General features: G+C 48.2%; 2 protein-coding genes across 9 annotated transcripts in view; one reads left to right on the top strand and one right to left on the bottom strand.

Annotated features, from left to right (window-relative positions):
• Positions 1–12,520, top strand: part of NBEA (neurobeachin) — a 470,218-nt gene that overhangs the window by 307,674 nt on the left and 150,024 nt on the right. For all 8 annotated transcript variants that reach the window (XM_085061526.1, XM_085061583.1, XM_085061573.1 and 5 more), the window contains one exon: positions 5,468–5,604. In XM_085061526.1, the coding sequence (XP_084917652.1) occupies positions 5,468–5,604 (137 nt within the window). The remainder of the gene's footprint in view (positions 1–5,467; positions 5,605–12,520) is intronic.
• On the bottom strand, positions 7,472–10,015 carry MAB21L1 (mab-21 like 1). Its single transcript, XM_085061597.1, has one exon. The coding sequence runs from the start codon at positions 9,354–9,356 to the stop codon at positions 8,277–8,279; it is 1,080 nt and encodes a 359-aa protein (XP_084917723.1). The 5' UTR covers positions 9,357–10,015; the 3' UTR covers positions 7,472–8,276.

The raw sequence follows: 12,520 nt of genomic DNA, 5'->3' as shown, positions 1-12,520 counted from the left end.
GGAAAGGGGGGAAAAGTGGGGAAAATTTTGAATATCAGGACCTATCCACACTAACTATGACATTTAAACAAACAAAAAAAAATCAATCCCTCTCTCACAATATGAAACATATGATTGTGCAGGAGTAAAAAGCCAACAAAATAAGCTTGGATATCTCTGAAAACAGGGGAAGTGAATTTGGGATATTATTCAGTGGTGGAAGAGAAAACCAAGGTTATATTCATATTTAGACTTGGATTCTGGTTTTTGCATTAAAAAAATCCTGCAAATTATCTTTAATGAAACTGTTGAAAGTGATGTGTAAAGGGAGCTGTACATGTACATTCTTAAAACAGCCTTGGCTTGAGTGAAGTTACTGCCTTCAAGTATTTGCCATAGCGGAGAACAAATTGGGGGCAGCCATCCTCATGTAAGTTCAATATATTTACTGCAGAAGTCTTTCTAAAGGGTAGTTTGAATCAGATTTATGATGACAATGAGAACAAAAATAGACTAAATTCTGTGAATTGTTTAGGAATCTTACCTTGTTTACTTGTTTTTCACTTGGCACTGCATGTATTACATTAGATGTTAATTGGATGAAATACTTTTCAGACAACAGAGCTTTTCCCAAAGGCTTCTGGTACATATACCTCTTTCTGCTTCCATGCTATGTGACTTATATTACAAGAAACTTAAGTTTTTGTGTGCATGTGCATGTGTTTTATCTAAGTTGTTTCAAGTATAAGGATTTGTACGCATTTTAAATACAACTCAGTGTCAGATACACTTGGCTTTACAGTTAAAGAGCTGAGAAAATTTCAGTTGTCTTATTTCAGGTACCTTGTGAGTGATTTCTAATTGTTATTCTCAGTATCTAAAATTCTTCTTTAAGTATCATATCAAATTACAAAATGTAATTTATGCAAACTATTTTACAAAGTGAAAGTATTGGTCTCAGTTAATCTATGTTGAATATATGTATATTAAAAATATTTTTTTTTCTTTTAATCAGATAAAAGTTAAATATGCCAACATCCGCCACTTTTTTTTCAGAGTAATTACCAATAGATTGTAAAATTAAATTGGTTGAGCTGGTTGGATATGTTTTCAAAGTACTTGTCACAGCTAATACTTTTTCATATATGAGTAATCACCAACATTTTATTTTAAAAGTTATACTTTTAGGCCTGAGGCAGGTAAATTTCTTTTTCTTTTTGTAATTCGGCATATAAAGCATATACCTTATCCTCCTTAGAAGTAATTGTGTCCAATCTTAGCAGATATACCTCCAGTGTAATTTTCAGGCTCATGAATGCAATGCATTTTGCTCTTACAAGAACGACACTTTATGAAAATGTTTGAAATAATAAGTTCAAAATACCACTTTAGCAGCTTTCCATAAGAGATGTAATTTTACTGATATTGCATTAGCAGATAGCAAACTTTTAAACCTAATAGATCTTTTTGCTTGGCTTGACTTGCTTTACTTGAAAAATACAAGAGCTAAGTTACAGGAACAAAATACAGGGACTGAAGTCTCTGTTTAACAAAAATTATGCAAGGGAGCAGGGAAATTACATTCTGCTTTTATTCACTGGGACCTTCTAATTTCACAATCATTTACTTTTGGAAAGAAAATATTATTTTAAAAGGTGTATGTGTGGTAGTGTTTATTTTAGAAATGTATATCACATGTGCAGACCACAGGGATCAGGCAAAGGCAAAAATTCACCATTTGAACAGCTTGCTAGACCTGTGGGTCTGAAGTGATTCCTGGTCTCGTTTTAAGGCCAGAATTTCTTTGGTAGGTCGCTGCCTTTCTGTTGTGGGCGCCCCGATAGCTTTGAAGGATGTGGAAGAGGTAATGGAACGATCCTTAAGGAGAGATGCTTTTGCTTAGAGCCCCAAGAGCTGACCAGCACCCTAAACACGGGTTCCCTCCACAAACGCCAGCTTGTCGGGCGAAGCGAGGCAGCCACAGGTTGGCGTTTGCCCCGGCGAGGGAAGGGAAGGGAAGGGAAGGTCCCTCGGTGCCTCCGGCGGCTCCTGCGCTGCGCAGGGAGCGCCCGGCAGCATCCCCGAGTGCCGCTGCTCCGGGTGCCTCTCCCCGGGCAGCACAGCCCCAGCCCCGTGCTTCTCCGGGGCCGCAGCCGCGCTGGAAATGAATATTTACATCCCCTGGAAAAGCGCAGCTCGCCATCGCCCAGGGGTCGGGCGGAGGCTGGAGCCGAAGCTCGTTATCCTTCCCGAATGCGAATGAGCCCGTCCCGCGGCTCTTGGCTCAGGTGTGCTCGGCTTTTGTTTCATTAGATTATCAATTAGGTTTGGGAAGGAGACCCAGAGCTTCCCGATAGCTCCGTGCCATATGGAAAATCTGCGCTATTTTGATTATGCTCTATGTAAACATTTTAATATCGGATCCTTAAAATCCAGAGACTATCCCAAAGGGGATTAAAACATAATCCTCTCCCTCTATAGCTGTAGTGGATTAATTTCGTATTCTCTCAGTGGCTGGCTTGCTCCCTGAAGGCTACAACAAAAAGACTCAGTGCTCCTTAAACATGCTATGGAATTGCAAGTTGTAATTGGAGATTTCCAAAGGACAAGTGTAAAAATGAAACACTGCTAATACCGATTTTTTTTTTCATTCTGTGCTTCCAGGAGAAAAAAAAAAAAAAAAACCTGGAAAGATTTTTTAAACTTAGTTTGAACATCCTCTTTCCCGAAATCTCATTATGGGACTGCTATTTATTTTGCTTTCTGCTTTTGTTTTTTCCCCTCCAAAACAAAAAACACAAGCAAACTTTTTCTCATCTGGAAAGTACAATAATGCTTATTCCTTGTCGCACTGTGATACCTCTGACATGTTTACCTTGCAACAAATGTAGGGTGTCATTTGAGTAGAATGCAGGGCAGATGCCAAAGTACCAGTCTGGGAGGGAGCTCGGAGCCTTTTCTCGGGAGGAGTAGAAAGCCAGAAATCCCCGATTTCCCCTGCCTTCTGAAGCGAGCTAAGAAGTGACTGTTCCCTTTCCCTCCACATTCACCCCTGCTTTTGCAGCTCTGCCCCCTGCTCCAGTCCGTGCGGGCACATCCCTGGCACACCAGCTAACCGGGCTGCACCATTGTCTTCGCCTGAATGGCAGATTATAGGGTTTGGCCTTTTGGCCATTAAATAGCGGTGGCTTTATTTTTATTTTAGCCACACAACACCAGGGAAAAGAGGTAATTGGATTAAATTGATGTTCTTCCTTCTGGGATTCAGCAAAGCCCACAAACGCCTCCTTTAAAGTGATAGAATATCGGGTCGTTTCCAGGACGCATCTTCCGAAGGCGCTTTCCTCCCCGCACAAAGGCCCGGGAGTCCATCGCCCTGCGCCGGGCCAAGTGTGCCCGAGAAGGGCGAGAGGAGGGTTGGACGCTCTGCTGGAGAGGACAAGTACTTCTGCAGGGCAGGGAACCGCTGGCTGCCCAGACCCCCCTTCTGTAAACACAAAGAAAGGGGGCCTGGGGAATAGAAACCCAAATCCACTTGTAATCGTACAAGAGAATCGGGCGTAATTACTTGAGCAACCTAGATGAAGATTGATGAGGCTTTAAAGCGGCGTTTCGGATCGATCACCCTGCCCTTTGGAGCCTGCAGCCGGGCTTCCCCGGCTCGGATCGGCTCCTTTCCCACCGCCAAGGGAGGCAGAGAAGATGGAGGCGAGACAGGGAGAGCAGCAAGGCAAGCCCGGCGCATGTGATTCCGATCAGCTGACTGGGGTCAAGAGGCTACCTCGGTTTATTAGGAGATGGAAAACAATAAAATGAAAGAAAATAGAGTTTGTATCAATATTATCCCGTCTGCTACGCTGGGCTGCTGAAAGCTGTCACTGAAACTGTGCGTTTTAGCTTCCCCCCGTACGCACAGTAATCTCAGCCTTCCTCTTTATTTATTTTGCAACGTAAATGACAAAATATTGTGCAATAAGGGCTCAAATTGGGTGTTACAGTAAAGTAAAGCATTAACAACATGACAGTTAGATGCGCCGATACGGGAGTAATTTGGGCTAAGTGAGTAATTTGAAGTGCTGCTTGCAAGAGCTGGTAGTGAGGTGTGCGGGCAGCGCTGGGGAGGAGGAGAGGGCGCATCAGTGGCGTTGCTGCCAGCCGCAGTCCCGGGCTCGGCTCGGCCGCGCCAGCGCCCGCACGGCGCTGCTGGAGGGGCGAGCGGCCGGGCAAGGCAGCGGGAGGCTCACGCCTCTCTGCCCTCTGAGCAGGGGGTCCTCTTACTGCAAGGGAGATTTTTAGCTGAGTAAAACAAGCAAACCCTGTTTAGTACCTCCTGAGATGGTCAGTTTGCCAGGTTCTAAACGGTGCATCAGTCAGGTGCTGTACGCAGCTTCTCAGGTCATCAGTCAGGTGTTGTATTCAGCTTCTTATTATTTATCTCTCAGATGCATGTTTGTACATGCATGCGGTTCTGTGTGTTTATGTATGTGTATACAAATGATCCCATACGATTTTGTGGTTAAATAAATTAGAATATTTTATATATAATATTTTCTTCGAATTAGAGCAAGTGAGCTTCCTAAACACGGACACTGTCAGCGCTAACAGCAGATTGCATTGATATTGAAGATAAGATGGTGAAAAAGTGATCCTCTTGTCTTTTGGGTTAAATAAGGGTTATTTTTTTATTATTATTCTTGAATTAAAATCTAACAATTTGTGTGGAGAAGGCTGCCTTTTACAATAGGTTATCCCCATCCCATCTTTTCAATGCCCGTGAAAGCGCCTTGTTAAGGAATATATTTGAGCGAAGTATTGTTGCAGTAATTTTAAAAGGATAAGCGGCAGCGACTTGAAACAAAAATGATCTTGCCGTAAATATATTTAACGATGCTAGCCTTCATGTGCGTGGGGTAGGTGTAAAAATAAAAAGAAAGAAAGAAAGGAGAGTGTATCCAAAACCAAATAACCAAGCAAACCCCCCGATATTTCTCTTTACTTTCCGAGGTCTGGATGCAGAGTTAGCAAGAATGCCCCCAGGCCTCGCAGGGTCGGTGTGGCGGGCAGGGGCTGCGGGCTGCCCTGCCCTGCGCCCCCAGCCCGGCCCGGCCGCCGCGGGGACCCTGCGCCGCCACACCGAAGCGCTGTGGAACGAGCCGCCGCTATCGCACATAAACAGTGATACTGTTAACGAGGAGCAAAAGGGCATGAAAAGAGAGGGGACCTTCTTCTAAGAGGCAGCTATTTTTCACCCTAACCCCTCTGAATTTCGCTGCTGTGATTTATCTCGCAACCCCGGAGCTCACAAACTCGCTTCTGCCCCGGCCGCGGAGTTCAAAGCGCTGGCCGCGGGCAGGAGGGGAATGAACACGGCGATTACAAACTGGGTTTACGAGGGGGCTCGCCGGGCGCTGGCTCGGCGGAGGGAAGGGCCACCGGGGATGGGCCGGCCGGGCGCCTCCAACCTGACGCCGCTGCCCTTGCCTTGCAGGCCCCGTGGTCCTCAGCACGCCGGCACAGCTCATCGCGCCCGTGGTGGTGGCCAAGGGGACGCTCTCCATCACCACCACAGAGATCTACTTCGAGGTGGATGAGGATGACTCGGCCTTCAAGAAGATCGACCCCAAGGTGAGTGCGGCGGTCCCGGTCCCCGGTCCCGGCACACGTGCGCCGGGGCCGCCCCCTCATTCCAAACTCCGCTCCCGTCTGCCGCCTTTCGCTGCATTTAAAAAAAAAAAAAAAAAAAAAAAAAGCGCCATGTATTAATGATGTTAAATCCTCTATTACGGCAGCGTGCGCATTTTCCAGCAGCCTTTCGCGCGGTGCCTTTGTATGAACGTGGTCAGATTTAGTAGTTAAGCCAATTGCTCTGAAATCCCTGGAGGGAACAGCAGTCCTAGCCCGCAGCCTTCCCGAGACACAGCGGAGGGGTTGAGGGGTTTACGCCTTCCGAGGTTATCGGAGAATCCCGTTATTTCGAGAGCGTTAGTTTCCGTGTAAGGAAACACGGTGCATTTTGTAAACACTTTAACTGCTGAAATGAAAGTTCATGCTTTTTTTCTGGGGGAAAAAAAAGAAAGGGGGGGAGGGAGGGAAGAGACACGTACCGAAGACTTGGTTCCTGGGAAAGCTCTGTTTTTTTCTGAAGTCATTTACTACTACCAATTCCCCAGCGCCGCCCCCCTTCCCCCTCCCTTCCGCGAAAACCTCCAGCCCAGCCGCAACAGAGCAGGGGTGCGTGACTTGAGCGGAAACCTTTGCGTGGCTTTCTCCCCGCGGGAACGGTGCGGGGGATGCCACGCGGGGGAGGAGGGGACAGACGGAAGGGACGTGTCTAACAGGGCGCTCCTTTCGTCTGCATCTCTCTTTATTCTTATCGCTCTTGCTTTATTTCTTTACTATTGCACTGGAAAATGTTGGGAGAGGGGAAATAGGGAAGGTACTTTTACAAAGACCTTGGGGTTTGTTTGTTTTTTTTTTTCCTCTGCAGAAATATTACAAATAATTTTCAAGTAAACTCGTCTGAATATGTTTGCAATGAAGTGACTTCTCTTTGGCGAGTAATTTGTCAAACTCGGAACTTTCTTCACAGTGCTGGGATAAAAAGTTTCTGTCAGAATTTCTGGTGTTACAGTTTCGCCAAAGTGCACCCGCTGAAAATACTTGCTAGTGGGTGTCACACATGCGATCGGCCTCTTTCAGCACTTGTTGACTGTTAGGATCCCAATCAAAATCCACGTTGTTGATTTGCGTTTTGATTTAAAGGGCATTTTATAGAAATGCATCCTGTGAGGGACCGGGCAGTGTGGTACAGACAGGCGGCTTTGGATTGCGTGCAGTTTTGTAAGCACGCACATGTTATTCCCTCTGAATGCCCTGGGAGCTCAGGGACTTGATTTCTGGGAGTGCAACTGGCAATCTTATCACATTCGTAACAGATTTGGAGGTCAGAAGTAATATTGTTGTTCACTTTATTGGTGCTGGCTTTCACCTATAAATTTTATTTTCTTCTTTATTAGTACCTGCACCAAATTGCTAGTTTTATCAGGATCACTGCTTACTCAAAACACTGCTTCACAGATATGTTGTGTTTCCTCAGCTTTGTTCAAAAGAGAGCAGAAACACAACAGCACTGTATAATAAACCCTTCAAAACCAGATTTTTTTCCTGATGGCTGAAAAAGTGTAGCTGTAATAATAAGTACGTCGGTGTCTCACAGTTGCTGATGGTCATCTGGAGCTAAATTCCAATATGTCTGTACCACCAATATTTCCCTATTCTACAATGCTATTCAAAATGCAAAGTCAGAAGTCTGCCCTTAAGTGTTCTTCTTTACAGGATTTAAGCAACTATCCACAGAAAGGCAAAATCCACAAAACATAGCTCCCTCTGATTTTTCAAGTAGAAAACTTGATCCGATATTGAAACGCTTACCCATATGCATTTTACTTCATTTATTAGCTTGTAATTAAATAAATCAGCAACAGAAATTAAAATCTAAATCACAAAAGGTAATTATCCAGTGTATTTCAAGTGCATTTTCAAATATATAATTCCAATATTCAAGCGTTATTATATAAGCAGAATCCAAATTTCTTTTGAATATATTTAAATAACATTTCAAGTATATTTATGGAATGTTAGAAATAGAACAAGCAATATATATGAAACGAAAAATGTAAACTTGTTAAGTTCAGACACTTCAAAAGACAATTAACAAAAGTACCGTGATAAAATCTACCTTTTTAAATGGTATCTTCTTTTTAGCAGAAAATGTCCTTGAAGTATCCAAAATGGCAATTTAACTTCTGTTCACCAAATCACAAAACACCAACATCCACAATTTCAAAGACAATGTGAGATCACAATATTTGATACAAATTAAAAGGTACATTAGGGTTTGTTCAGGTGGCATATCCAAATAGCTTTTACTCACAGAGGGCTTACATAAAAATACCGGGTTTTGTTATAATCCGTTGGTACCGTTTTTAGGCAGAATGGTCACAATCAAATTACGGCCAATTTTCCTTTCCAGGTAGCACACTTTCCTTTTCTCTTTCTTTTTTTTTTTTCCTTTTTTTTCCCCCCCCACCACGGGGAACTGCAAAACTGTGACGAAGAGGAACGATGCTTGCTGTTCTCATTTGCTTTTCCTTGTGAAGAGCCTAAGCTATATTCCTTTTAAAAAGAGAATATTATTTGCATTGTCAAGTGGAAATATATGATTTTTCAAACAGGCATCCTAAACTTCATCGGGAAATTAGCAGATTTATCGGTCAGGCCGGTTTTATAGCTACCCTCTAAAGTTTCTCCAAACTTTTCGGGTTGGTAAGTATTTCCCTAGCCAGTCGCCACGTTTGTTTGGCCGCGTTTTCCAGGGCCGAGTGAGGTTTGCCCTGAAAGAGGTCTAAGTTGGGCAAGAAGTAGTGCGGGCACCTCCTGCACTGGAGGCACGAGATGAGCTGCAGTAAAATCCCGTTGAGCCGATCCCCCAGGCACGATTCATCCCAGTCCGATTCGCGGGGATGCTTTTCGCATTCGTAGGAAACCAGAGTCTTCATGTGATAATTATTCAGGGGCTGGCCCGGCAGCTCTAGGTGACGGTCCCGTAAGGTTTTGAGGATGGAGAGGCATTTCTTCCTGCAGCCGCCCATCTGCAGTCTGTTCTCAGCTTCCGCGAACTGCAGCACCCAGGCATCGCTCTCGGCCGAGCTCTGCTTGCCGGCCAGAGAGTGGCACTCCTTGGACAAGAGGTTGAAGCCTTCCGCCTTGACCTCCGCCACCCGGTTGGGTCCCGGCCAGGGGATGTGGGGAAGCGGCCAGTGTGCAGCACTCCGCGGCCAGATCCCCGTGCACTTGAACGCTGGAGTGATCTGCACGACGTACCGATCCCTGATCCTCAGCTTCACTTCGCTGGTGTCCGCCACCATCTTTACCACGTCTCTGTAACTGCACTTATCCACGGCTTGAGCCACCAGAGTCTGGAATCTGGACCGGATTTTGCGAGCGGAGAGGTAGCCAGACGCCGTGATGAACTCCACCCAGAGGGACATGCTCCTCTTGCGCCCGTCGCTTAACTTTAACACAGCGCAGCCCGGCAAGGAGCCGTCGTCCACGAAGTTGAAAACCCCCATTTGGTTCAGATACAGCACGACTTCAAACTCCGTGGGAGAGATGACTTCCAGCCCCTCGTAGCGATTGTCCATCTCGTTCAAGGAACTGATGAAGCGAGGCTCCTGCACCTCCACCTCCTTCAGCACGTCCGACACCACTTTGCAGACTTCTCGGATCGTTTTGGCGATGGCAGCTTTCCTGGCTTGGCATTTCTCATTGTAGTATTTATTCAAATGATACACCAGCTTGGCCTGGGCCGCGATCATGTTGGGGCAGAGATCCGGATTGTATACCGGAGTCTCGCAATAGGCTGTGGGATCCAATGCGGCTGCTAAGGCTGGAGCCAACTTCAGAGGAGAAACAGGCTGCCGCACTCTGAAATGTAACAAATGTTTTTCAAAATGCGCCGGGGCTGCTGCTCCTCAGATGCTCTCTTCCTGCTTTTTTAGATCAGCCGTCTTGAAGTGTGTGTGGCGGGGGGGGTGGGGGGTGGGGAAGGGAGGGGGGAGCGGGCGGGGGACTGGAGGGGGCGATATTTTTCCTTCCCCTTTTTTTAAAGGGTCCGTGAGTGAGAGGAAAGCATCGAGAGCAGCACCTTTCCCAGCAGCAAGAAAAAACAAAAGTTGCACTGAGACACAGCGAGGGTTCCAGTAGTCAAAATAATAAAACCTCTTCGTATTTATTTATGTTTTCCCGTAGTAATCACCGTGTGTATGCAGGGCGGTTAATCAGATGGTGGAAAAAAGTGCCGTGTGTGTATGTCAGAAGAAGCTGGCTGTTGGTTTGTATAAGAGCCCAGATGCACTCGTGTGGAAATTATAAAGGCAGGGCCAGGCAGGCGGGCGGCCAATCGCCACTGGGCTCGTCACTGCAGCCTCTTTCAGCTCAAACCCGGCTAATTAATCCCTCTCTAGGAGATAGATATGTATACACAGCCACACGCACACACACACACGCACACGCAGGCACATATAGAAAGGTAGACGGTTACTGGCTAAAAAACCACCCCGGTCCTCTGTACTCTCGGAAATCAAGAGAAATCGCTCTCCTTTGGGTGTAACTTGAAGGGTATTGACGTTTCGAGAGGACTTGGCAAAACTGTGCCGCTCCGTACTGAATCCCTGCGTGCCTCCTCATGGCCGGGACGTGAATGCAGGTGTATTAATGGGCATCCATCAACTAGGGAGCTACAGACCGGGCTTACTCCGGCAGGAGCACAGGCGTAAATTCATTAACTCCCACTTGGCGTCACATCACGCTGTCCTTTTCCTCCTGATAGTTGTCTGTAACTGCAAGTGAGAAGTAGGTTTGGATTTTTTTTTCTGTCGTGAACCGGCCAGTGAACAAGGCAGTGGATTCACGGCAAATTTAGTGTTCTTTGGAATAAAATATTGCTCAGAAGCCCACGATTTGTATTGTTTTAAAGGATCTTCTGACGGGCTGCAATCGATTTTGAGGTTTAGTGCATTTCGGCATTGTCTCTGCCTTGCTTTTTGTATTTGTACCTTATGAAGGGAGAATCAATCGCTAAACATATCTGTCAGGTCTTTTTCGCGTTCCTTCCAAAAATCAAGTAGCAGATACAGACGGTAAATCTCATTTGCCAATTCTTAGCCTCGTTTTTATATTCTGTATTGCGCTCCGATATGTTGTGAGGAGTGAATGTTCGGCTGCTTTTCGGGATGCACTATAAGTACCTATTAATTTCAGATCTGGAGGATTTATCGTATAGCGAACTGTGCTAGCAAGCTGCGCTTAGTAAATGTGCACACGGGAGGCACGCTAGCGACTGCAAACATGCTGGCATGCTTGTCTGACAGTTTGGGGTTTCGCCTGTGTGATGTGTAATTAGCAAATTTCGCCTTCGGTACTCTAAGTGTTAGTAATCGGGACCTTTATTTGCAAATAAGATGGAGTGGCAAGCTCTTCTGCTTCTCAGCATTTACTGAGCTTCACTTTAAGAGAGCCCTAAATTTTATATACGTATATACATTTAAAGAAAAAAAAAAAAGCCCCCTAAAAAACCGAAAAAAACCCCAGCAAAGCTTTTGATCACTTGGAATCTTTAGAATACTGACCAATTACCTTTTCCTAAGGTAACTGTCACAGGGATATCCGTCGCTGAGGAGAAGTCATACCACAAAAAACATTTCACGACATTTATTCAGCTTACGAACGCGATCAACTTTATCGCACACAGCGGAGAATTTGTGACTGTGCGCTTGGCTCCCTCGGTCTAGCGGTTATATGGGTGTTCCCGTGTCGCTCCCGAAGAGGAAGCCGACCGGAATCCTTTCCTGCCCACGAGTTAAGCGGGGCTAGGGCTGTCGCTGAAAAACTGCAGGTGACAGGTCGTCCCGAAGCAGCTTTCCTCTTCTCGGCCGCAGCCCCTGGCCGCCGGGAGAAGGACGAGCGCTTTCTGGCTGTTTGGGGCGGAGAGGAGGCAGCTTTCCCCCGGGTTTTCTTCCTCCTCCGGCGAGGCGCCGGGCGGGACACGCGTGCCTCCCCCCGGCCGCGGCGGGTCCGGCGGCGGCAGCGGCACGGAGCGCCCTGTCCCGGTGCCTCCCGAGCCGCCGCCGCGGAGCGCAGCCTCCAGCCGCCGCCGCCGTCCCTGCTCGGGCCCGGGGCTGCCGCCTCCCTTCCTCCCTCCTTCCCTGTCTCTCTCCTCCCCCGCGGGGCGGTGGCGTGCGCGGCCGCTGCGCTGCGGGCTCGGGCTGCCCCAGCCTTCCCGAGCAGGGGTTCGGGCTGGCTGCGCGGGGACAGCCGGGCGCCTCCCCGCCGCTCCTACCGGCGGCCGCCCCCGGATGCGCGGGAACCTGCTCGGCGGCGGGGGCCGAGCTCGGCCCTTTTCCCTTTTCCCTCTTCCCTGTTCCCCCTTCCGCGGGGGCCGGCGCACCCAGGGCCGGCTCGGGCGGGGAGGGGGAGGCACTTCTCCGGCCCGGCACATCCCGCCCTCTGCCCCAGGATGGGGCCCGGCACGACCCAGCCCGCCCCTCGGGGCCGCCGGCCATGCGGGTCGCGCCGTGCGCTCACACACAGGGCAGCGTCGGCCGCAGCGGGGCACGGCTGTGCACAGGAAGGAAAAGCGGTCAAGTTGGGACCGACGGGTGCGGGGAAGGCCCGCGGGGCCCCAGTCCCGGCCCCGCTTGCCGCCCTGGGTCGCGGAGCCGTGCGGCTCGAAAGCGCCGGCGCTGCCGTGTCGGGGGCGCTTGCTTTGGGATGTAAATGTCAAAGAGCCCCTTTCCCGCAGGGTCACAGAGCAGCGCCGCATAAAACCGAAAGTTACAGCGGGCGGACAAAAGGTTGTCCCTTCCTCCCTTCCCCGGCGAGGGAACAGCCCTTTCCTGCGGAGGGGGCACCCCGCAACTTGCCAGCGCTGCAGGAGCCTCAGAGCTGCACGTTAGCGATGGGGATGTTCCGGGCCAGCTTT

Source organism: Lichenostomus cassidix, chromosome 1, assembly GCF_008360975.1.
Source record: "Lichenostomus cassidix isolate B80296 chromosome 1, HeHo_3.0, whole genome shotgun sequence".
Lineage (NCBI taxonomy): Eukaryota > Metazoa > Chordata > Aves > Passeriformes > Meliphagidae > Lichenostomus > Lichenostomus cassidix.
The sequence above is the reverse complement of the archived record's forward strand: the minus strand, read 5'-3'. Positions and strand labels throughout refer to the sequence as shown.